Here is a 26,004-nt window from a genome sequence, read left to right on the forward strand (position 1 = left end):
TTGTAATTTCACCTTGTTCATTTGCTATTTTGTTGATTTGATTTTCTGCCTTTTAATCAGATTGGTTAAAGGTTTATCAATTTTTTTATCTTTTTCAGAGAATCAACTTTTAGTTTTATCATTATTCTAGAGGGTTTTGTTTCCAGTTTATCTTTCTTGCCTAATTTTTAATATCTCCTCTTTTGTGCTTATTTTAGGTTTGCTTATTTGTTGGCTTTCTAATTTTTAAAAATGCACATTCAATTCATTAATTCCCTCTTTTTTCTATACTGATGATATATGTTTATAAGGATATGATTTTTCCTTGAGGACTCCTTTAGCTGCATCACAAATATTTCAGTATGTTTTTTCATGTAATTCCCCTTCATCAAATGATACATTGTTTCTATGATTTGTTCTTTGACCTACTCATTATTTAGGATTTCATTTTTAAGTTTTCATTTGGGTACATGTCTTTTATTTGTACTTCCTGAACTGATTGCTATTTTTATTTTGTTATGGTTGATAAACGATATGTTTACTATTTCTGCCTTTTTACTCTTGTTTGCAACATGGTGTTGAGAAAAACATTTTTTTTTACAATTTCATTTAGAAGGCACTATAAGTACTTTAATTCTAGACTCTCCAGCAAATTGTTCAATTCTATTTTTGCCCTTTTATCTTCCTGTCAGACTTATCCAAAACTGACAGAGGGATATTGAGTCTCCTGTCACTACTGTATTATTACTGCCTATGTTGTTCAGCTAATTTTTCTTTTAGGAATTTAAATGCTAAAGCATTTGGACAAAATAAGCTTAATATTGATATTGGCTTGTCGTCTATGATTCATTTTGGCATAATGTAGTTTCCTTGTTAATTCCTTTTCATTTTGTAAATGTTTGTTTTTGCTGTGTCTGACAGCATGATTGCAACTCAGATTTTTTCGGATTCACCTGATGAATAATAAATTTGCCCCTGCTCTTTGTTTGTGTGTCTTTGTTTTACAGGCGTGTTTCTTGTAAGCAACAGGTTGTAGATTTTATTTTGTTATTCTATCCGCCACTCTTTTTCATCTTACTGGATTATTTAATGCATTCACAGTTAAAGTGATGAATCAGATTTGTATTCTTCTCCATGTCTCTAATATTTTTTTCTTCAAAATAAGATCTCCTGCCCCCTTCCTCTTTAAAGAGAGTATTTTGTTTCTTCAAATTATTTTAGCTTAATATATAGGCAACCCTATACCCACAGGCTGTCTTCCTCTCACCCTGAAGTCATCCCTCTCCCTCAGCCCCATTTGTCATCCTTTCCCCTACATTTGTTTAATTTACTTATTAACTCCTTTTTCTTTCTTCCTTTTATCTATAGTTATTTAATGCCACTTTTCTTTTTGGAGTCAAATAAAATCCCCCCCCCTTCTCCCTTCTTCTCTTCCCCTTAAATTTTCATTTTCTGTGCCTTTCTGTAAGAAGGATTTCTTGCCCTTACTCTCTTCATTATCTACCTTCCCTTTCTATCTATTCTAGACATTTATTGTTAGATTCATGGTCCTAATACTAATTTGATCCTTCTTTAGTCTCCATATTCCTCATGTATTTAAAGCTTAGAAGGTATCTATTTTGGGTTCCCTCTGCTAAAAAGTTTCTATGTTATTGCTTTGTACATTTTATTCCCTTACACATTTTTTCTGTTACACCTCACTCTTAGAAATATCAATTCTTGAAGGTAATAAGGAGGATATTGGCCCATAGTAGGAATCTTCCTATATCCTTGATTTTCAGTTTATTATTAAGCATTGCCCTTGCCATGGTCAATCCTTGCCCCCCATTTGCCATGCAATCTCCTTCGTGGGACCACAAGTGTCATCTGTCCCCAGGATGTCCGACTCCCCTTTTCATGAATGGTCTCTCTCTACACACTAAATTCCTACAAACCACACCCACAACAAGGACCCCATCTCCCCCTACAGAACATCTTTTTTCCTCCACAAGAGCATTCATCAGTAGTACCTTCTCCTAACTCTGAAAAAAGATCTTTCCCTTTCTTTTCCCTTAGGTATCCTCTATTAAGGATTTTATTCAGCTATCTAACTCCCATGTTGCAGAGTTTTGAAAGGTCATAAGGGTCAACTAAAATGTCTAGCCCCTCATCTTGATCACATGATGCAGAAGTTAAATGATTCTTTTATAAGAAACCAACCCTTTTGATTAACTGACACCAAGGTAAAGACGATGGCAAAAAGCACAGAAAAGAAACTAGAACAAAAATGTTCTGAGCTACAATCTAGGTTTAAAGACCAAGGGTCAAGATTTTCCTGCTAGCTTAAACACATTTAAAAACAGTATAATAATCTAAGAAGGGTCATTTTAAAATTTTTCATTAATATTAGATTTTAACATCTTTTATCACAGGAGCTTATGCATGTACACACACATGCATCAGACCTTTAAAAAACCCATGGAGAGGCCACTGACATAGAATGAAATAATATCTTCCGGTGCTACATCACAACATAGTAGAAAATCTGAACAGACTGCCTAGTTAAGTGATGCAGTGATGCTCTGGCTAGACCTGCCTGCATTATCCAAACCACTGACTTAAAAATCTAGAGAGAAAATTTGGAGGTAGAGAAATATAGATTTCTAGAAATGTTCAATATCTATATCATTACATACTGTTTGAAAAATTTAAAGTGGAGACCTTATAGCTGCATATGGATGCAGCAACTAAAGGAATGTTATACTATTACTGCTAATCATTCTTTGATCACATCTAGGAGTTTCTTTCCTTCTTTAAAGTTGAATACCAGAATTATTCCTTCATTAAATATGTCAAAATTTCAAGGATTTGTCAGTGAAGGTATTTACTTCTCATTGATGAAGTCTTCAACTTTTCTCTCTTTTTAGAAGATAGTCTGAGAGTACTGGAAGGCCTTCCTACTTGGTAGGACCTGCCAGAGATTTTCTCCCCAGCATAGCCTTCGAGAGAAGCTTCTCTGCCATATTAACTTCATTACATCACAGTACAATCATTGACATTCAACACAGTTAAATTAATTAAGTAAATGTGTTCAGTGCTTACTATTTGAAAGGCATTGTGGCAGGCACTGTCAAGTATACAAATATGAATAAGACAGGATTCCTGCCCTCAAGGAGTTTCTTGTCAGGTATGAGGGTCAAAAGAAACAATTATATAGCACAAGACAAGCTATTAAAAGCTCCATAAAAAGGTACCAAAAAAAGTACAATGGGTAGTTATGGGAAGAAAAATATCATCTGATTGCAAGAATACCATATAGCTTCATAAAGGAGGTGGCATTTTAGCTAGGTGTGACTTTGACAAGTATATATTCGGGAAGAGAAGGCATTCCAGGTTGAGAGAACAATATGAGCAAAGGTATAATGGCAGGAAATTACTGGACATGTTTAAGGAATAATGAGTTAAGTGATATTGACTGTGGTTGGAAAATTGAGAGATAATTCTGAAAAAAGGACTGGGGCCAATACTATGAAAGCCACCATGTTGAGGCGCTTACATTTTGCTTGGTAGGCTACAAAGAGCCACTGTCAGTTTCTAAGTGGTAAATGCCTTATCAAGATTAGGTGACTGAAAAAGATTTCCATCAAAAATGGTTAACATGAAAATGTTCTGGCATGTAAATAGTAAGCTGCAGATGCCTGGAAATTTTACTTACAATATCTACTTCCCAGATAACATTAGAAAATGAGGTTCTTACTCAGTAATAATGGAAAACCAAACCAAACCAATTTTAAAGTCAGCTTTAGAAACAATTCTTCAGAACGACAAAGAACATTTTTGTGAAAGTTGCACTTACCACTCGTCCGTGAAGTCCAGTTTTATTGTGCTTGTAGTTGTTCCTTCTGTGCTGTAGTGTAAACTTAAAACTGGCTCACCTGCCCCTGGTCTTGGGCTCAGCTTTTCACTACTGTTATCTGAAAACGGTGTGTGACAATGTTGGAAGAGGTTTCTTCAACTTCAATGAAAAGATATCATTTCTTAAAGAGTTTGTATTTAGGAAATTTTGGCACTACCTTTTCACATTTCTTATGGCCCCAAATGAAAGTGCAGGAAGAGGTGTCCTATTAGATTGATATTGTTGAAATATTCTAAAGACATAACTCCTGGTATTTTGAAACGGCTCTGGGTCAAATTCTACCTTTAGATATGGGTATAAAACTCCCAGCTACTCAAAAGGGAGTCACATGCATCAGATCATAGCATTCGGACCTTAAGGAACTGAACAAAACAAACTGATGGGCAATGGAAGAAGATGCTGGTCCTTTAATATAAATTCTGTTCATAAACTACATGTTTTTATGCTTTAGTTGAGATAAGAACAATTGTATAACAATATACTAATTATAGCGGTTATGGCATTGAATTGATCAGAATTAGTAAACTAGAAACATGCAAGAGCATTAGAAAGAAGCTGTTACGGTACTGAAAAAGTTTTACTAACAAACAAATACTATAAAATTATTGTGACCGTCCTTTCAAATTAAGAGGTTTTGAATTTGAGAAAAGATTTTAAAACTAGTATGCTATTGAAGAAGAAAAGGAACAAAATTTACTGGATTCTACCATTTCTAAACTCCCATTTGTCTTAAGATTGTATTTTTTTGATACATGAAAAACATATAACCCATTCGTGATTTAGCCTACTCACAGACTTGATTACGCAAGGAATTATAGTTCCTCATATTATGGAAATATCTGTGATGTGACTGACCTGGCATAAAGTGTATTGGTTGTGTGTGTGTGTGTGTGTGTGTGTGTGTGTGTGTGTGTACTTATATATCTCTATATTTATATAAAGAAATTACCTCTTTATTTATATCTATATCTATATCTATATATATCACATATGTCTATATTTAGAGAAATTATCTCTTTATCGATGTATACGCTAATACACACACACACACACACACACACACACTATGTGTGTGTACAATTCATCAAATTACCATTAAGTAGTAGATCAAGGCATGGAATTCTTCCTCAAAGCAATTTAAAGCTGACTCTTCTTAAAACTAGAAATTGATCTGTTTCACTTCAAAGCCAAAAGGAATGAGCAAGCAGATGTTCAGAGAGAAAATAAAACATGTTTGCAAGACATCCCTTTTATGATGAAGAATTGTATTAAGAAACATAGAACTTCATTAGGAACACAGATGGATAAACAATCAAATCTGATACATTTTTACAAATGTCTTGCAGCAAGTCTGTCTTTGTAATAATTGTTAACAAACATTGCAAAGATTAATACAGTAATAAAACCAAGAAACTTCTTCTCTCTTAAAAAAAACAAAATTAATTAGTTTTCACGATTGTGGGCCATATTTTGTCTCATGATAACAAACTCATGATTTTTTTTCTACTTAAGGATCTTGAAACACTTAAAAGACATTAATGAACAAGCTCTCCTAAAACTGTAGCTTTTAGACTATGAAGAGCTTAGTATCACAACTCCAAAGATGGAATAGTTGAAGATGAAAAATGATCCAAACTCTGGAAGGTCAGAAGAATAGTCAAGAACCAAAAAACTCTATATTTTTAGATACTGATACTAATTAATGGGAAAATTGCCTTTGACAAATTCATTAAAATAAACAATAATAAAAACACATTTTAACATTTTCTTCCCATTTCTGCTTTTCAGGTATCAGTGCTGCTGCGGGTGAATTATCAGGTTAGTCTCCAAATAATGACACCATTTTGTCTCCTACTTCTAAGTCCTATAGATAAAACTAGAAAGTAAACTCCATTATTACTTTCAAGGGAGCAGCCTTATATTTACTGACCTGGAAAAGGTTCTTTGTCAAACAACATTCTGCGTAAACTAATGGACCTAATAGTTGAACACAATATCAAGATTATGGTATTTTTAAAAAGCACTGAACAGAAATCGTACATCTAGAAGATGGCTAAAAAAATGACCCTCTGAACCACACAGAAGTTTAAGAATTACCATAAAGCACAAGCACAGAACAGACACTTTTGTTACAGACATTTTAGTTACTCATGCTCAGCTTCTTCCATTTAGTTTAGCTTGCTCTGCTGAAACTTATCATTGGGTGTAAGAGATACAAGATCATACAGTAGAGCAATCCTACAATTTTAGGGGTGAAGAAACTAACACACAGAAAGAACAAGTGAAATGTCTAAGGATCACAGAGTGATGGGGCAGAGTGGTGTGGCACTAGAATTCAGGCATCCTTCTCTGATTATAGATCCCATGCTGCATTCCCTAAGATTTTCATTGGCTGCCACCCTCAGCCTCTCAGAATGGGTAGGGCTAAGAACCAGGACTCAAGAAGTAGTCAAGGCAGCTAGCTAGGACTGATTTTTTTATGCCTGACAATGCTTCACAGTTGTGTCAGGTCTCTTAAAAAAAGTATTCATCATTTGATTGTGAGAAAATACACACTGCTCTAAGGAAAGCCTAACTTTTAACTTGAAGACATGAAAGAAAATAGAATTCTCCTTATTTTGCCATTTTCTCCCTTCTTGAAAAAAAATACATCTTACTATCACTGTTCTCCAAGTTGCGATATTTATGAAAAAGCTCTGAAAAGTTTTCATCAACATTAAGCCTGAGCACAAAGATTATCGACACCATCTTGTTTAACAAGCCCAGGCTGTGCCTTAACAGTATTCGTTTCTTCTAAACACATTTTCTATAGGTAGAAATCTTATATAACAGAGGTTTAAGTTTTATGTACTGAAAATTCCCTGGGTAAAGCTTTTGTTAAGTCACTAGACTCATCTGCCCTACCTTTAAAACAAAACAAAACACTGGGAGAAGAATTCAGGTCACATAATTCAGCAGCACTGAGACTTAATTTTCTAAAATGAAAAAAAAATCATCTATAATTTTCTTAGCAAGTCCCTAAAGAAATAAAATGGCTTAAATGAGTTATTAGCTTAATTGAGACAACTCAATAATAAATATCCCAATTCACAGAATCATGAAATCTTTGAAAGAGACCCCAGAGGCCATGGAGAAGTCCCCAACTCTACCACACTCCCAACAAGCAGTCATTTAGTCTCTGCTTGGAAATTTCCAGTGACAGACTCGCTGCCTAGTGAGGTGACCTGTTTCTTTTATTTTACATTGTACAACTTGAATTATAAGGGCAGAGCAGAACTTATCCACTGGACAAACATTACAATACTTTAAGGAAGCAATCAATTTACTCTGTCCCACAACTGTCTTCTACATCTAAGGCTAAGCATCCCCATTTCCTCTGACCAATCTCATATACACGGTTTTGAGTCCCCTTATTATTTAGGATGCTGTCCTCTAAAGCAGTGGTTCTTAACATATTTTGTGCAATGAATGCCTTTGGTGGTCAGTCTGGCGAAATCTATGAAACCCTTCTCAAAATCATGCTTTTAAATGCATCAAATAAAACATATAGGATTGAAAAGGAAACCAATTATATTGAAATACAGCTATTTGTCTACAAAAAAGTACACAGACCCCAAGTTAAGAGCTCCTGCTCTAAAGGAATTCTGGCTTCCCAAATTCTTCCTAAAATTCATTAGTCACAATGAACAATGCCATACTGTCTAAGTAAACTTGTTAGGAAGTCGCTATTTTGAGAAAACTTAGGACCCACCTTCTCTGCTAAAGAATGTACAACACTGTGTGTCTCACATAACTCTTTCTGACTGCCTAGTTCTCTTGTTCCTTCCTCCACTAATATATGACACGATTAATTACAGGATTTATATTGTAGTATACCTGAGTACAAGGAGAACGTAAGGAACAAAAATGCATTTTTGTCATATCCTTCACTGACACATTGTTAAGTGATCTTATGTCGTCAAAATCAGGGCCAGCTCACCAGTAGCTCTTTTCAAGCACATCTGATAGAAATGTCCCTTCCTTTCCAAATCTTTATGCATTTTAAATTTGGCAGAAAAAAAACCACTCATAAACATGCCAAAACCAACAAAAAATTAACAAAGCAGCAACAGCAGTGGTGTGTGTGTGTGTGTGTGTGTGTGTGTACATGTACCTGTGATTTCACTGTTGTAGAGAAATCCCAGTGAGGAAAACTCCTTGCACCACTACATATTGATACAACTCTTTGACAACTTATATTATTCAAGAGTTGCCTGAGGCACAGAGAGAGGTGAAGTGATTGTCCAGGGTCATACATCCACTATGTGTTTCGAGGTGGGATGTGAAGACTGGTCTTCTTAACAACAAAGTTGCCCCTCAGAGTATATGACTTTGCTTTAGAGTTTTGAATATTATCTAAATGTTGACACGAACATTTATATCTTAGGAATGTATATGTACATCCCAAAGCATGCCCAAAGTATAAGCTCAAGCATAGTAATCAAAGGAACAAGCTATTATTCCTTTTTATAAGATATAGAAAGAAAAAAACCTCTTTTCTGAATCATCTTGTATAATATTTACCCACCTTTGAGTACAGGACTATTTTATCTGTCGAATCAGTAGTAAACCCATTTAGAAAGTGTGGTGTGGTCATCATTATGATCAGAACTACACATTTACTGATTGCCTAGCATAGGTTAGATACTGTATAAAATACATATAAAGGCATCTCCCAGATAATTCTCATTCTAAAATTTTTATTTTGTACCATGTAACATAACAACCCATTAAGGGCTAAGTTCAATGAGACTTATTTTATCTACAATTTCTATCTCATCTCATTGCTTTGCAGGTAGCCAAAGCATTTAATGCATGCTTAAAGAATTCAATCAAATGCACTCTGCAGCCTTGCACCTATCAAACAGTCCTTAAGTATTCACTATGTACTAGACTCTAGGCTAGGAGATAAAAACAAAAGTCCAATAGCCCCTGCTATTAAAGAGCTTCCACAGAGGGAGATAGGTATATATCAGCATATACAAAATAAATACACACAAAATAATCCAAAGCAAATCTGGGGTGATCAGAGAGTGAGATGCTATCAACTGGGAGATCAGTAAAGTCTTCATGTAGAACTTTTTGCTGCACTTTGAAGAAAACTAGATATTCTAAGAGACCCAGAGGAGGAGGGAAGTGCACTCCAGCAACGGAGGGCAGCCTAGGCAAAGGCACAAAGGTGGGAGATGGGCTGCCATTCATGAAGAATGGCAAGTAGGCCAGTTTGGTTGGACTAGAGAATGTGTGAAAGGCAGTAATGAACCATAAACCTGGAGAGGTGAGCTGGAGCAAGGTGTGAAGGGAGTTTGTACTTGACCTTAGACAGAACAGGAGCCCCTGAAGTGTACTAAGCAGGGATGAATGACATGGCCAGGCCTGATCTTTAGGACTATCACTACTACTACTAGGATAAACTACTAATGCTAATAAAATATAAAAAAATAAGGTAATAGATACAAGATAGAAATATTGTAGAGAACTTAGGTCTATTCAATCTATTGTTTCCAAAGATTTTGGATCCCTACATTAGCTAGGTTGTAGACACTTCCAAAGGACAAATTTCCCGGGGTTAGTGAGGATAAATGAGAAGAAATTCTCTCTATTTTCAAGTCTTAATTTCTGACTCCTGTGTAAACTTTATTTTTAGCTATGAACTACAGAATCTCCATACCTATCTGAAGGCAATTGCTGATTCTTAGTGGGGAATGCGTCTACTAAGGGGAGAATCTTCATCAGAAGCCGACAGAAAACCTATCACATACATGACAGTCAAAAAACACATTTGGCAATGGGAAACAATGCTCTCACTGGCTTAATAGTGATCGCCTGCCTCCCCCCCCAAATATTATTGCTAACTATCTTATTTAAATAAATAAGCAATACTAGAAGAGAAGCCAAATAAAACAGAGTAGTCAAGAATCCTATTAGTGTGACTAATGGAAAGGCTGCAGCCTAGAAAGGCAGATATCTGGCGTGGGGTGGGGGGACTTCTCATCACTTAAATCCCATTTAAAAATCAACTGATCAATTCAATTCCATGTCCCTTTCAGCTCAATTTTACAAACATTTATTAAGCGTCTGCTGGGTGCAAAGTCACTCACTAAGCAGCACAGGACGGTGGGTGGAAAGCCAGCCTCAGAGTCAGGAAAACCTGGGTTTGAGGTCCACCTTAGACAAGTCCTGCCTGCTGCCTGCATGTAACCCTCTCAGTAACTACAGGCAATTCTCTGAGACCATAAATTGCAAAACTGTTGCTCCTCTGCCTTAGAAGAGGGAGTTTCCTCACTGGGAAGGCCCTTACACCAATGAAATAACAGGTCAGGACACAAATGTGCAGAACATGCTGCTAAGTTCTAGGATGGTGAACACAGAAATAAAACTGTCCTGTTCTCATAAAACTTACATGCTGAGGGCAGTGAGGCTAGGAGTCCTGTGGGAATGACGTGGACGTGGAAAAGTAAATCCAAGATAATTTGAGGAGGGAGAAAGCACTAACGATTGGATGGATTCAAGCAAGATTTGTGGAGGTGGCAGCACCTGCACTCAGCCTGGAAGGCCTCTAAGGACTGGAAGAGGTAAAAGCGAAGAGGAAGTCCAGCCCATGGAGGGGGCGCAACCTAGGAAAAGTCATGGAGATGGAATGCTTAGGTGGTGGAAATGGCTGCTGGAACACAGAGGATAAAGTGAGTTTGTGAAGGCAGGATGGATGAAGAGTGGGGTGGTGCCCAATTTTTCCAAGCTGAGCAGTATAAATGGAACAACAGAAGGTTATGACCAAAGAGCAATTTCAGAATCCAGGATCAAAAAAGGAGCATAATGATGAGTGTTGATCCAAGGTTCTCAATCTTTTTCTTCTCGTGGCACAACACTATTCTATGACATGAAGAATAACAGCACAATCAATGTTTATGTTGATAACAATAATAGGAGTCAGAGACTCATTCATGCATGCATGATTTTAAGTATGTTTCATATATGTCAAAGGACATTTTTGCACATGAGATTACCAGTCTAAGTTCTACACAGTTCATTGCATACCTAGACCAGTGTGTCACAGTATATTGTTTTAAGAACCACCACGGTAAGGTATGACTGCCTGGGCATCAATGAGGTTGAAGAACTGGAAGAAAACCAGCTTTAGGAGGCAGAGCCAAGATGGAAACATAAAGGCAGGGATGCACCTGAGCTCTCCAAACAACTTTAAAATAAGGCCTCAAAACAAATTCTGGTGTAGTAAAACCAACAAAAGGCTGGGGTGAAACAACATTTCTGCCCAAGACAACTTAGAAGATTAACAGGAAAGGTCTGTCTCACTGGAGTGAGAATGGAGCACAGTGTAGCACAGGCTGTCCCTGACCCCCTAGCCTATAGCATGCCTTGGGGGCATGTGAATTAGTGGCAGCAGCTTCAGGAACTCTCAGCTCACAGGTGGTAAAGGAGTCAGACAACTGGTCAGAAGGTGGTTACAGAGGACCCCTGCTGGCACTGAGTACAAGACTCTGTTGCATTGTTCATATGCAGGGCCAGGTTGCAGTACCAGGGTAATGACGAACAGTAGCATATCAGTGCTTGCTGCCCCAGGGAAGTGGGGAACCTGGTCACAGCTCCAGGGTGGAAAAGAGTGCTTGTAGTTGCTCAGAGACCAGTGACCACACCTCTTCTTAGATCATACTACCTTGGAAGAACTGAAAACTTACAGACTCCCAGAACTAGCTCTGAAAACAGCAGCAAGAAAGGTCTGAAGCTTGGGAAAGTGCCCCCTCCACCCCAGGAACAAAGTCCAATTTTAACATAAAGTTAAAAGTGAAGAAACAGGCTGGAAAAATGAGCAAATAATAAAAAAAGAACCTGACCATAGAAAGTTACTATGGTGAGAGGGAAGATCAACACACAAACTCTGAGGAAGACAATGAAATCAAAGCAGCTACATGCAAAACCTCAAAGAAAAAGGTGAATTGGTTACATGCCCCAAAAGAATTCCTGGAAGAGTTCCAAAGGGATTTAAAAAATCAAATAAGAGAGGCAGAGGAAAAAACTGGGAGAAAAATGACAGTGATGCAAGCAAATCATGAAAAGAGGGTGAACAGCCTGGTAAAAAAGGCACAAAAATCCGCGAAGAGAAAAACTCCTTAAAAAGCAGAACTGGCCAAATGGAAGAAACAGGCACAAAAATTCACTCAAGAAAATAATTCCTTAAAAATAAGAACCAGGCAAGTGGAAGCTAATGACTCCATGAGATATCAAAAAACAATAAGACAAAATACGAAATGAACAAATAGAAGAAAATGTGAAATCTCTCAACAGAAAAATGATTCACCTGAAAAATAAAATGAGGAGAGATAATTTAAGAATTTGAGACCACCTGAAAGCCATGATAAGAAAAAAAAAGCAAAGACATTATATTTCAAGAAATTATCAAGGAAAAACTGTCCCGATATCCTAGAATCAGAGGGTAAAATAGAAACTGAAAAATCCACCAATCACCACCTGAAAGAGATCCCAAATGAAAACTCTCAGGAATATTACAGTCAAATTCTAGAGCTCCCAGGTCAAGGAGAAAATACTGCAAATAGCCAGAAAGAAACAATTTGAATACTGTGGAGCCACAGTCAAGATAAACCAAGATTTAGCAGCTTCTAGATTAATGGATTGGAGGGCTTAGAATGTGATATTCTAGAGGGCAAAGAAGCTAGAATTACAACCAAGAATCACCTACCCAGCAAAATCTAGTATAATTCTTTGGTTGGGAGAAGGGGGAGAATGGATATTTAATGAAATAGAAGACTTTCAAGCATTCCTGATGAAAAGATCAGAGCTCAATACAAAATCTGACTTTCAAATATAAGACTCAAGAGAAGCATAAAAAGAGGGGCAGCTAGGTGGCGCAGTGGATAGAGCACCGGCCCTGAAGTCAGGAGTACCTGAGTTCAAATCCGGCCTCAGACCAAATACTTGACACTTACTAGCTGTGTGACCCTGGGCAAGTCACTTAACCCCAACTGCCGAGAGAGAGAGAGAGAGAGAGAGAGAGAGAGAGAGAGAGAGAGAGAGAGAGAAGAGACAGAGAGAGACAGAGACAGAGACAGAGAGAAGCATAAAAAGGTAAACAGGAAAGAGAAATCATAAGGGATTCAGTAAGGTTAAACTGTTTACATTCCTACATGGGAAGATGATACTTGTAACTCCTAAAAACTTGATCATTTTTAGGGCAGTTAGAAGGAGTATACATAGACAGAGGGCATGGGTGTGAGGAGACTATGATGGGATGATTTTTAAAAAATAAAATGACGAGGTGAGAAAGAGGGATGCACTGAAAAAAGAGGTCAATCGGGGTTAAGTGACTTGCCCCAAGTCACCCAGCTAGTTAAGTGTCAAGTGTCTGAGGTCACATTTGAACTCAGGTCCTCCTGATTCCAAGGTCAGAGCTCTGTCCACTGCACCACCTCACTGCCCCCTTTTTCTTAGTTTAATGAATTATTTATGTTTATCTCTCACTCTTTAAATAATTCTATACCTACTAATCTAAAAAACATACCTCCCTGCCCCAGTAAAAATATCCTTGAGGACAGAGATACTATTTTTCTTTTTTTTGGCAAGGCAACTGGAGTTAAGTGACTTGCTCAGGGTCACACAGCTAGTAAGTGTCAAGTGTCTGGTCTGAAACCGGATTTGAACTCAGGTCCTCCTGAGTCCACAGCCGGTGTTCTGACCACTGCGCCACCTAGCTGCCCTCATGTTTTTCTGTTTTGTCTTTGTATTCGCTGTGCCAAGCATAGGGCCTCGAATGCAGCAGCTTCTCAAAACAGGTTTGTTAGACTGGATTGGACAGAGGGCAGAGTACAGCAGGGCTTCCCACCTGTGGCCAAAGGTCCTGCAGCAGAGAAGTCTTCTAATCCCAGAGAGGGGGTTGAAGCTCTGTCGGTGGCTACTCCCATTTTCTCACTTTACACAGCCATGAATGTGCTGAAATGTAGCAGCCATTTTATTTGTCACCTAGAGCTTTATACCTAGAGCTTATATCATGCCAAACCTCTTCTTCCTGACCCACTTCCCTCTGACATAAGAAGCATAAAAACAGAACTGGGTAAAATGCCCTTTTTTAAACTGTATACAGAGCTCTGCCAAAACCCCTGCTTCATCCTTCCCCTTTCTCAAGGCTGTTTCCTTTGCTAGGAGCTTTCTGACACTAGATCTGATTTAGCAGATAAAAAAGTACTGTAAACTGTAGTATCTACATACACACTGATGAGGGAGATGGATGCTTGTGAAGTGTGCAGAGTAAGTGCCAAGCAGGGCTACCCACTTTGGATCATCTGCAATTTGGATTCTCTGGAAACATTGAGAAGATGTGCTGTCTCATTTGTTATCAGCAAGCAGCTTCAGATCCTTCAAAGTGCCACAGCTTCCTGAAGGCACTCCAAATTCCTTTCTCTTCCCTATTTCTCTCCTCTTTTTATACCTTCTTCGACAAAAACAGGAGGCTGGCAGGTAAGTGGGAAGGGTATGTTGAAAAACGTCACATTTGTCAAAGAATCATGTATACTCGTAGCATTCATGAGACACTGCTTGATGGATGAGAGCCTTTAAAGTGATATTTTGCTCTACTGATCCAAATGTTGTTTGGAAGGGTAATAAAAGAGTAAACAGAGCAGGATTTTGTGTTCATTTTCTACTGATTTCAGGCAACTGTGTAACTGTGAAGATACAGTCTGCTTTCGAAAATCACCTCTGAAAACTCATCTAGTCCTTTCTCTTATTTTCATTAAGGACACCCTTGATATATATGTAGATCATTAAGATTTTACAGAAATGAAAAAGACTAAGAAAGATAAATGAAATACGACAAGATTCTGAATTACTTCCCATTCTTCAAAAGGTTCTTTTCTTCAACCACTAAATTTTCCAGCCTAATTCTGTCCAATGGCATATCTTGATCCTCTTGAATTTATCCTCCTCAACGATGAGTTTTAGTCATAACTGCAACTACAGCAGCTATTTAAAATGCACTTTAAAGTCTGCAAAGTATTTGATGGACATTATCTGATTTGATCCTTAACCCCTCTACTTATGCTCCTGGTCTCACCCACTTACCCTCCTACTGAAAGTTTCCATGTTTTGACTTCCATCCAAACTCTATTATCAGATAGAGATGTCTTCCCTAGGTTAGAAAACAGAAACCTTCTCTTGATCATAGTATCTCCTAATACTACAGTACTGCATCTCTCCCATCCCTTTCATAGCCACACTTCTATTGTTGTCTCCAATTTTTGACCTCCACTCATTTCTCAAACTCACGTAATATGTTTTCCAATTCTACCATTTGACAGAAATTACTCTCTCCATGCCACCAACAATCTCTTCATTGATAAATTCAATGGTATTTTCTTGGTCCTCATCATTCTTGACCTCTCTGCAGTGTTTAAGACTCCTTCTCCCCCCTTTTTTTTGTGACACTGCTGTCAAGGTTTTCTTCATCTCTAACTAATTCTTCTTAGTTCTCCTTTGCAAAACTGCCATCCACATCTTGCCTCCTGTGTGTGAGGCTCCATTCTGGGCCTTCTTTTCTTTCTCTACACTCTGGCAATGCTCTCATCAGCTTCCACTGGTTCAATTATCACTGCTATGTGGAGGACTCCCAAATCTCTATATCCAGCCCTAATATTTTAAAATTAAGGTTTTTTGGCCTATATTTCTTTCTTGAGCTCTAGTCCCTTATCTCCCCATCTACTGCTACATATAGAGACTCCGATATCAACAAGCATTGTAAACGCAACAGGTTCCAAACTGAAGTTATTACCATAAATCTACCTTTCTCCTAATTTCTGTTTCTGTTGAAATCACCATCATTCTTCCAATCACATAGGTTCAAAATCTTAGAATCATCCTCAATACCTCTCACGCTCCCTCACTCCACATATCTAATTCTAACCTATCTCCAAGTCTTGCTATTTCTACCTTCATGACATCTCTCTCTCTCTCATAAGATCTTCTTTCCACTTACACAGCCACCACCTTAGTTCAGGCCCTCAACAGCCTCTTCTGGCTTACTCCAGTAGCTTCCTAACTGGTCTCTCTGTATCAGGTTTCTGGCCTCTCTACAATCCATCCAATCACACAACATTCCATTTCCCACCTCCATTCCTTCTGTCTGGAAAATACTCTTCCCTCACCCATGCCCTGTTTGTAATCTCTCTCCTTTCAAAGCTCAGCTCATACATCATCTTTAAGAGGTCTTTCCTGATTCCCCAGTCTCCCTCTTCTCTACCAAAATGTGTAAATCTTTCTTTTGACTGTATCTTGTTTACACACCTATAAACATATTGTATCCCCTTACTAGAATGTAAGCTCCTTCATGGCAGAGACCACCTCACTTTTGTATTTGTGATCCTGGTGCTTGGCATAATATATGGCATAGCAGGTGCTTAATAAGTGACTGCTGATTGAGTGATCAAGGTATCTCAAAGAAAGAAAAATATACCAAGAATGTGGCAAAAAAAAAATCAGAGACCATATTTTTTAATCAAAAATATAAACTAATGACTAGTATGCTTACTTTCGCATCTCTGAATAGAGGCAATAAAAATTATTAAATAAAATCAAGAAAATCTGGGAAATGGAAAAAGATTTTTAAAATGTATCACTGGTAAAAACCTAGAAGATTCTTCACATGGGGAGAAGGAACCTTCCTTATCAATGAGTCTTGAAGAATTAAGTATGAGGTAATTCTGAGAATGAAGAATTTAAAATCTAGTCTGATTTCAGGAATTCTTTCCATTCTCAGGTTAAAAAGGATTATTGGGGAGGGGGGGAGGCGCAGAGAGAAGCCTAATCCTTCTAAATGTTTTATATACTTAAATTTTCCAAGCTCATAATATCTACCCATAAAATATTTGTTGAATGAATAAACAGGAATAAGAAATCATCAAATTTTAAGTGTTCACTGCCACATTAACTCAGGTCCATTGAACATTCACAATAGAACAGGAATTTAACAGCAACATAAAACACACTGATGCAATGTGGTAATTATATTAGTATTGGAAGTTTTAGGTTTTATGACTAAGTTCTTAATCTTAACTCAATACATACTTAACATACATTGAGCTCATTTTTTTAGTACTTAAGTTATTCCTTAGAAATTGGAAAAATTGGATATACTGATTTCTGTTCAGTTAATAACATGCCTTCTGTATTCATGGACTTCCTTATTAACTTCAAAGAAAATCTATTCATGTCTAAGAAAATGTGATACTAAAATGGATAACTGACATTTATATTTTTTGCTGTTTTGCTTGGAAAATTTAAGTATATAAAACATTTAGAAGGATTAGGTTTCTCTCTGCGCCTCCCCCCCCCAATAATCCTTTTTAACCTGAGAATGGAAAGAATTCCTGAAATTAGACTAGATTTTAAATTCTTCATTCTCAGAATTACCTCATACTTAATTCTTCAAGACTCATTGATAAGGAAGGTTCCTTCTCCCCATGTGAAGAATCTTCTAGGTTTTTACCAGTGATACATTTTAAAAATCTTTTTCCATTTCCCAAATTTTCTTGATTTTATATATTTCTTTAAAACTGGAATATTAAGTGACAATAGATGTATAACTGCCAATAAGAAGTAGTTCCAAAATAAGCAAAAGGAAGGAATCATCCATTTGTTATACACTAATCATGTGCCAGGCACTGTATATAAGCACTTTATAAACATTATCTCCTTTGCTCCTCAAAACAACTCTGGGAAGCAGGTACTATTATTATCCTCATTTTACAGTTAAGGAAACCAAGGCAGACAAAGGTAACATGATTTGCCCAGGGTCACACAGTTTGTGAGTGCCTCAGCTTGGATCTGCACATAGGTCTTCCTGATTTTAGGCCTAGGGCTTTATCCACTCTATCATCTAGCTTGCTGCAAGTTGCAAGTGCAACATTATTATCTTCAGCTTCCATTATTATTACAACCAACAAGAGCAGCAGCAACAACAATAAAAATTATGAATATAAAGTAGCAGGTATGAACTACAGAAAAATTCACTTGTAAACTAAAATCACTTTCTGATGGACACATCCAAATCTTTCCAAAAACTTTCATAGATAACACTTTGCCCTTCTTCATAGAAGAAAAACTACTTAATAGGAAGTATATGTTATCTTTTTAGGGGATAAAATAAGTAGAGAAGAAAATTATTTGATGGAAGGATTACTTTGGAGACCTTCTAGGGGAACCTTGTAAAGGAAAAGAAGAAAACAACCGGGATATGGAGGACACTCAAAACTGCGTCATCTGAAGATGGATGGCTGGATTCATAATGCTTAACCTAGGAAAGTTTTAAAAAGCACTGCTGAGGAGTGTGACAGCCATCTTTAAAAACAGAAGATACTAGCTTTGGAGCTGGAAGAAATGTGAGGTCATTTGGTACAATCTCTCCACCTCACAGATGAGCAGAATGAAGCCCAGACAGATTATGATGGTTTGCTTTCGTTCATCCAACCAATTACTGGCACCACAAACACCAGAATCAGGTCTTCTAGTTTTCACTCCAGCATTCTTCCTACTAGGTTGCACTGCGTTTGTAAATTCTGTGTGGCCCATGAGGGTAGAGTTTGGATCAATGTGTAAAAATCACCAGAAGCAGATTTTGCCTTCGTGTGAAAGTCGAGCTCCCTTTTAATGTGAGCTGTATGAAACTGGAACAGGGACCATTCTGAAGCAATCAGTTTCCAATTTCCAAAGTTGCACAAGAAGAGACTGAAGACTGGTTCAGGCGGAGTGTTGTCAAAAGCATTCAAACAACCAACAGTGAGTTGGACTACTAAACCTCTAAAGCTGTTTCCAAATTTGAGATTCTAAGATTCTAATTTCTCCTATAACTAAAGGGATAAATGAAAATCAGACTGATTAGCCAAAATAGTCTGTACAGATAGAATAAAATGCAAAAAGTAAACAGGAAGCACAGGTGGTTAAGAATTAATTTTTTTGAATCACTCTGGTTTTTATGAGCTAGAATTATGCAGTAGAATGAGGCATATGATCATATGACAGAGGTGAGGTTCAAAGGCTGCTGCCAACATTCACTAGTTATAGCTAGTGGCAGGTAGGTGGTGCCATTGTACACAGAGTGCTAGACCTAGAATCAGGAAGACCTGAGTTCAAATTCTGCCCCAGATGTTTACTAGCTGTGTGACTCTGGACAATTCACTTAATCTCTATAAGCCTCAGTTTCCTCATTTGCAAAATGGGAATAATAATATCATCAACCTCCCAGGGTTGTTGTGAGGATAAAATAAAACTATTTGTAAGGCACTTTGCAAACCTCAAAGCACTATATAAATGCTAGCCATTGTTATTATTATTATTATTATTACAACATGCAAAATTACTTAATCCCTCTAAGTCTCAGTTTATTTATCTGTAAAACAGAAAGAAATAGAACTATAATATTTATCTCATTGAGTTGTGAGTATAACATAAAGCATATAGAGACCTTTGCAAACTTTAAACATCACACAAATGTCACCTATTAGGAGTATACATGCTAAACTTTCTGGCAAGTGCATGGTTTACTCATGAAAATGAGTTAAATTTAAAAAAAAATCAATGATATTTAGACGACTAAATGTATATTTACTAAAAATTACTCTCCTTTAAAAATTCATTCTTATCATATGGCTAAGTACTTATTCTAACAAAAGAAATTTATACACTGAAATACCAACAAACACTAAAAATAAAATTTTATATGCTAACTATCCTTTCAATATAACACTGCCTACTTTCAAGTGACTTATTCAAGAATTTATTAAGTGCTTACTATATTCTAGCCACTGTACTAAGTGCTAGGGATACAAAGAAAGGGGGGAAAATCAGCCTCTGCCTTAGAGTTCCCACTCCAGTGGAGTATAAAACATACGTACATAGGTGCAAAACATAAAGTAAGTGGAAGATAATCTCAAAGGGAAAGGCACCTAATGGCTTTAAACTGTCTTTAAAAAAATACCAAGGTCAAAAATCTTTTATGGTGGCAATATCCTAACTACTTATAATAATACTGACGAACATTTTGCTACCAAATGGCTAAGTCAATGAGCTTTCAGATATTTCAGATGGACACAAAAATTTTGCTTTTTCCATTTTAACCTAGAGATAATTATTTTCTGTGTAACAATAACTAGCACTTATACAGAACTTTGAACAAGCATTTTGCATTCATTATTCTATTCTCAAAACATTGCAAAGTTAGTGCTATGGTCAGATGTTATCCCAATTTTACGGATGAGGAAACTGAGTCACAGAGCAGTTAAATGATGTCCCCAGGGTACAAAGCCATTAAGTATATGAGGCAAAATTCAACCTCAGATCTTTCTGATTTGGGATCCAACATTCTATCTATTACACCACTGCTCTCTTTCCCATATGTATCTCAAAACCTGTTTACAGTGGAAGGCAATTCAGGGCATGGCGCAAATTATTCAGATAACAGATTCAGAAACTGTAGAGATCCTCTAATTAGATCCTCTCATTTTTAAGATTAGGAAACTGAGACCCTGGGATGATAAATAATTGCCTAAGGTCACAGACTAATTAAAAATAGCAGAGCCAGGATATGACCCCAGTTCCTTTGTCTCTACCACCAATGTTCTTCCTACTACACCACAGTACTGGCAGTTGTGAACGTTAGTGCACTAATTTTCTCTACCTTTTTCACACTGTTTCTTAAAAAAGGATTTTGGTCAAGGAAAGGAAAAACCTTTGGTACTGGTGGTTTTAAATTTTTTTTGGCTGCTTAGACTAAATTTAATTCACCTGACTAATATTTTTAAGTGACATTTTTAGTTAGAATAAACAAATGCAATAATTGCAATCAGCAGCAATTCAGCTTGGGGATGGCTCATCACAGTTCAGATGTTTAGAATGATGTAAAACTATTTAATTGGTAATAACAAGAATTATGAAGTTTAATTTTCATTCTTCCAATATATGTAAAAAATACACAAAATACTATTGCTATCTAACAATAAAATTGCCCAAAGCTCCTGAAAATATATTCTATTTTACTGGTTGGAAACTGAGACCAAGAAAGCTGGCAAAATCTAAGAAACTGAATTAACAGGAAATTTGGAAATGAGATACCAGGAATTCTGTTCGCTAAGGTTCTTACTTGACTTACATGACAAAATAAAATGAAACAGATAGTAAAACTAAATGTATGCCCAAAGCAGTATTACCTCAAACAAAACAGAACTCCTTTACATAATGGTTTTGTGTTTAATCTGATACCAAGTACTACTGATTCTCTGCTCACAGCACTTTGTATTTGTGCTCACTGCCATAGTCTCTATCAGTATTCTGTTTCAGGCCTTCGCCATCACTTAGTCTGTCTATTGCATCTCCTTTCTAACTGGCCTCCCCCTCTCTTGTATATTATCCCCTATTCAATCACAGGATCAAAAGTTTAGAACTGAAAGAAATCTTTCGAGTCCTCTAGTCCAACTCTACCATTTTGAAGATAAGAAAAGAGGGTCAGAAAGGAATAGTTTGCTTGTCAGATTTATGGAGAACAGAAGAATTTATGACCAAACAAGAGACAGAGAACATTATGAAGTCAAATTCATTTGATTACATTAAATTGAAAAGTTTTTGCACAAATAAAGCCCGTGCAACCAAGATCAGGAGGGAAGCAGAAAACTGGGAAAAATTTTTTTACAACCAGTATCTCTGATAAGGGCCTCATTTCTAGAATATAGAGAGAACTCAGTCAAATTTATAAGAATGCAAGTCATTCCCTAACTGATAAACAGTCAAAGGATATGAACAGGCAGTTTTCAGATGAAGAAATTAAAGCCATCTATAGTCATACGATAAAATGCTCTAAATCACTATTGATTAGAGAAATGCAAATCAAAACAACTCTGAGGTACCACATCACACCTATCAGATTGGCTACCATGACAAAACAGGAAAATGATAAATGCTGGAGAAGATGTGAGAAAACTGTAACACTAATGCACTGTTGGTGGAGTTGTGAACTGATCCAACCATTTTGGAGAGCAATTTGGAACTACGCCCACAGGGCTATAAAAATGTGCACAGTCTTTGACTCAGCAATAGCACTTCTAGGGCTGTATCCCAAAGAGTTCATAAAAATGGGAAAAGAACCTACATGCATAAAAATATTTATAGCAGCTCTTTCTGTGGTGGCAAAGAATTGGAAATTGAGGGGATGCCCATCAATTGGGGAATGGCTGAACAAGTTGTGGTATATGAATGTAATGGAATACTATTGTGCTATAAGAAATGATGAACATGCTGACTTCAGAAAAACCTGAAAAGACTTGTGTGGACTGATGCTGAGTGAAGTGAGTAGAACCAAGACAATATTATACACAGTAAGAGCCACGTTGTGCAATGACTAACTGTGGTAGACTTAGATCTTCTCAGCAATGCAAGGATCTAAGACATCTCCAAAAGTTTCATAATGGAAAATGCTAGCCCTATCCAGAGAAAGAACTGTGGAGTCTGCAGGCAGATTGAGCATACTATTTGTTCTTTTTCTTTCCTTCTGTTTTGTTTTGTTTTGTTTCTTATTTCTTGTGGTTCCTCCTATTGGTTCTAATTCTTCTTTACGACATGACTAATGTGAAAATATGTTTAATAGGAATGTATATGTAGAGCCTATATCAGATTGCATGCCGTCTTGGGGAGGGAGAGAAAATTTAAAACTCAAAAGCAAATGGAAGAGAATGTTAAAAAAAAAAACAGGCTCAGAGTACCATTCTAAACACACTACCACCTCAATCTTTTTAATGGATAGTTCTGATTATGTCATTCTCAGCTCAAAAGCCTTTAACAAGACCTTGCTGCTTACTGAATTAACAAATATTTTGGCCTCTCATTCATGGTCCTTTACAAACTAGCATCAGTCTACAACTCTGTACTACTCTACACTCAAAATCATGCTAGATTAGTCCCCTTACCAAATATGTCTGTGATTCTCTATAACTGTGTCTTTGCTTATGTCATTCCTGAATCCTAGAATGTCCTGCCATACACCTTCTTCTTCTGAAACTGGATACTTGCTTCAAAGTCCAACTTAAATGCTGCCTCTTCCGCAATGCCTTGCCTGATTTCCTACAGCCACAAACGATCTTTTCTTCCTCTGTACACTCAGATAATTTTGTTTGTCCCTCTTACATAATTGTCACATACTATTTGTAACATCTGTAATTTATGCAAATCTTTTCAACGTCCACTTCTAGGTTTTAATCTGAAGACAAGAGACTATCTCTTTAGCACTTGCACATAGCTGATTCTCAATATGGTAGATTAAAAACTGCACAGTTTTAACTATTTCTATGTTCCCTTGCCCAAATTCTCAGAAGGATCTTTTACACAGTAGGTACTTCATAAATGTTTGCTGAATTGAATTGCCAGAAGTATATTTCCACCTCTAGGCTAAGCCCCTTACCACCTCTCTATAAGTTAATGCTAGAGTTGGAAAGTGTGAGGATTCTTCAGGGGAAGCAGAACAAGGAAAAGAAGAAAACAAGTCACCCAAGATTAACTTTGTATCCTAATTTGAAATAAATTTTTTTTGAACAAAGATTCTTATTCTTTCACAAACCCTGGTATCACTTGAAACAAGGCCACAAAAACATTCCATATATATCTTCATCCATTTTAATTTTTAAAACAAAAATTTCGATGGAGAAGCAGAGGATATATAGTATAGATATTTCTATCATCTACCTCCTTCCTTTGTCTAACAGCCTTTTGGAGGCTACTAGATGCAGGTGGGAGGCAAACTGGACCTAACCATACCTAATGACATCCTTGTATAGCTCCCTGATCTTGAGATAATCACACTTGGCTTCCCAAAGGCTGAGAAAGACCATTGCTCCTGTCATCATCTTTGTATTTCCCTTATAGCCATTTCTGGAAGTGACTTAAGAAGATTAACATATAACAGTATATTTTTGTCATAATGAGGATGAATACCCAATCAACAGGAAAGATCCTGCCTGAACCTAAAGACCCAAACGAAAAACTATAATCAGAAACACTACACAGAAGAGCTTTCATTTCAATAAGAGGAAACCCCCCCCCCACTATGTTTAGTCATAAAACTCCCACTGTTTCTTTGAAAAAAATAATGCATTTATGCTCACAAGATATTATTAAGGATGCATGTAACTGGAAAAAATGGCAAGCTGGTCATTTTGCAAGACTAAGAGATAATAGCCAAGGGAGTAATATAGAGGGACCTCTAAGGCACTGAAAGAAAAAAGTCCTTAGAAATCTTGAACAAAGCTCCTCTGGAGTATCATTGGAGAAGCATGGATAAGAATCATATACACAGAGGAATGTATGAATGTATTGCCATCAGCACTGACAGAGGATGTTCATGGCAAACTTCAAACTTTGTAGTAATTCATCACAGAAAAAACTCAAGAGAGAGTTTCATTTTCAAATTCCATGCTCACCAATCAATCTACTTTTGCTCATAAATACCTAGAAAAACAAAACTGGCAAGTTCTGGTTCTGAAGTTAAGACTTAAAGAAACCCTGACTATTGAACGGTGAACAAAGATTCTGACCATTTAGCAGGGCCAGGACAGAATTAGGTGCTCAGGAAATGCTTACTGACTGTAGCCCACTGCTCAGCTGAAAATGGTAAGGAAACCCCTAAAACAAAGGACTTCATCAGAGCTGTACAGCTATTCTTTAGTTTTACAAAGACATTTTTACTAAAGTAGTAACTGCACTGAAAATTACTTGGCAATAATGCTTACTCAGATTACTTGGTTGTCTTAAGAAAAACAGACTGTTTATTGCCCACCCTAAGCTTATGTAAAACATGCACATATATACACACATCATCCTACAAGCCTAAATTCTGCACCTTATGTGGACTCAGATACCTTACTGACAAGCAGAGAATGTCATCAAAAGACAGTGAGACAGGGAGATGTAGCCAATGACATATACTATGCCAGTAGTAAGGTTTACCATATTTCCAAGTAATTCATTGTGTATTCATACATGGGAATGTATGCATGCATGTATGTATTCGGCTCCTGGTAATTTTGCTATGCCTCAATTTCCATAACTGCTATTCCTTTCCCAACAGGAAAGTATGTTCTGATGATTAATAAGATAATGCTTATAAGGCCATTTTCTTAAAGAAAAAAATACTTTAAAATTTCAAAAACACTAAACTTAGAAAATCTTCTATGCCATTATTGTAGAAATATTAATAAGCTCTGGCAGCAATTTCGGGTATTATAATGCTAATGTATACAACAGCCTGGTACACGAAGCACTATTAATATTTTGTATAACTTTGGTAAAATTTACAATCTACAAATACATGAATCTGGCTTCAAACTACCTGGTAATATTGCTCACTGCTTCATACTGATATCTTTATTTGATTATAGTTTCAGCAAAAAGCCTGATCAATCAGAAAACATTTTTGGACAATTTATTATAAAGTGCTATTTATGACTGTTGTGACTTTTCTTGATAATCTTCAGTATTAACACATTACCAATAAATGTCCAAATACAAAACACAAATCTAATTTCTAATACCCCAAATTTATTAATAAAATCAAAATATGATTAATTCAATTCTGAAGAGAAAAACTATAGCAACCAAAAGTCACCTCTGGCCTATGACTAAAAATTGTTTTTATTTTTAACTGTTTTAAAATGAATATATGAATATACAATTCACAATTAATTCTGTTTAATGACCTCTTAGACTCTAGGTATTTATGAAGAAAGGTGCTACAATAATGCCTTATATACTCAAATATGAGAGTAATAAAATATTCCACAGAAGTTAATTTTCTAGATTTCTGAAGATGAAGAATATCTGAAGATCAATCCCTTTTATAAATTTTAATCATTTTTGGATAGAAATTACTTAAAAGCATATGTTTTCCTGTTTTCTTAAGCAGAGAAACATAGCTTCACATGACTCAAGGACATCATTATGAACATCAATTATTCTCTGCTGTAATACTGTACCTCCATGCCCACCCCCCACTTCAGCAAGCCTGTCCTTCCACTAAAGTGGCCCAAGACTCC

General features: G+C 36.7%; 1 protein-coding gene across 16 annotated transcripts in view; it reads right to left on the reverse strand.

Annotated features, from left to right (window-relative positions):
* The window catches only part of DCAF6 (DDB1 and CUL4 associated factor 6), a 165,804-nt gene that overhangs the window by 40,264 nt on the left and 99,536 nt on the right, over positions 1 to 26,004 (reverse strand). For 12 of the 16 annotated variants that reach the window (XR_013487378.1, XM_020974658.2, XM_078156510.1 and 9 more), the window contains one exon: positions 3,815 to 3,932. The exons of the other annotated variants lie outside the window; for them this stretch is intronic. Coding sequence is in view for 11 of the 12 variants with exons in the window: in XM_020974658.2 (XP_020830317.1) it covers positions 3,815 to 3,932 (118 nt within the window). In the remaining variant the exon portion in view is untranslated. The remainder of the gene's footprint in view (positions 1 to 3,814; positions 3,933 to 26,004) is intronic. 16 annotated transcript variants of the gene reach the window in all.

Source organism: Phascolarctos cinereus, unplaced genomic scaffold (genome assembly GCF_003287225.1).
Source record: "Phascolarctos cinereus isolate Bilbo 61053 unplaced genomic scaffold, phaCin_HiC Scaffold_5;HRSCAF=322, whole genome shotgun sequence".
Lineage (NCBI taxonomy): Eukaryota > Metazoa > Chordata > Mammalia > Diprotodontia > Phascolarctidae > Phascolarctos > Phascolarctos cinereus.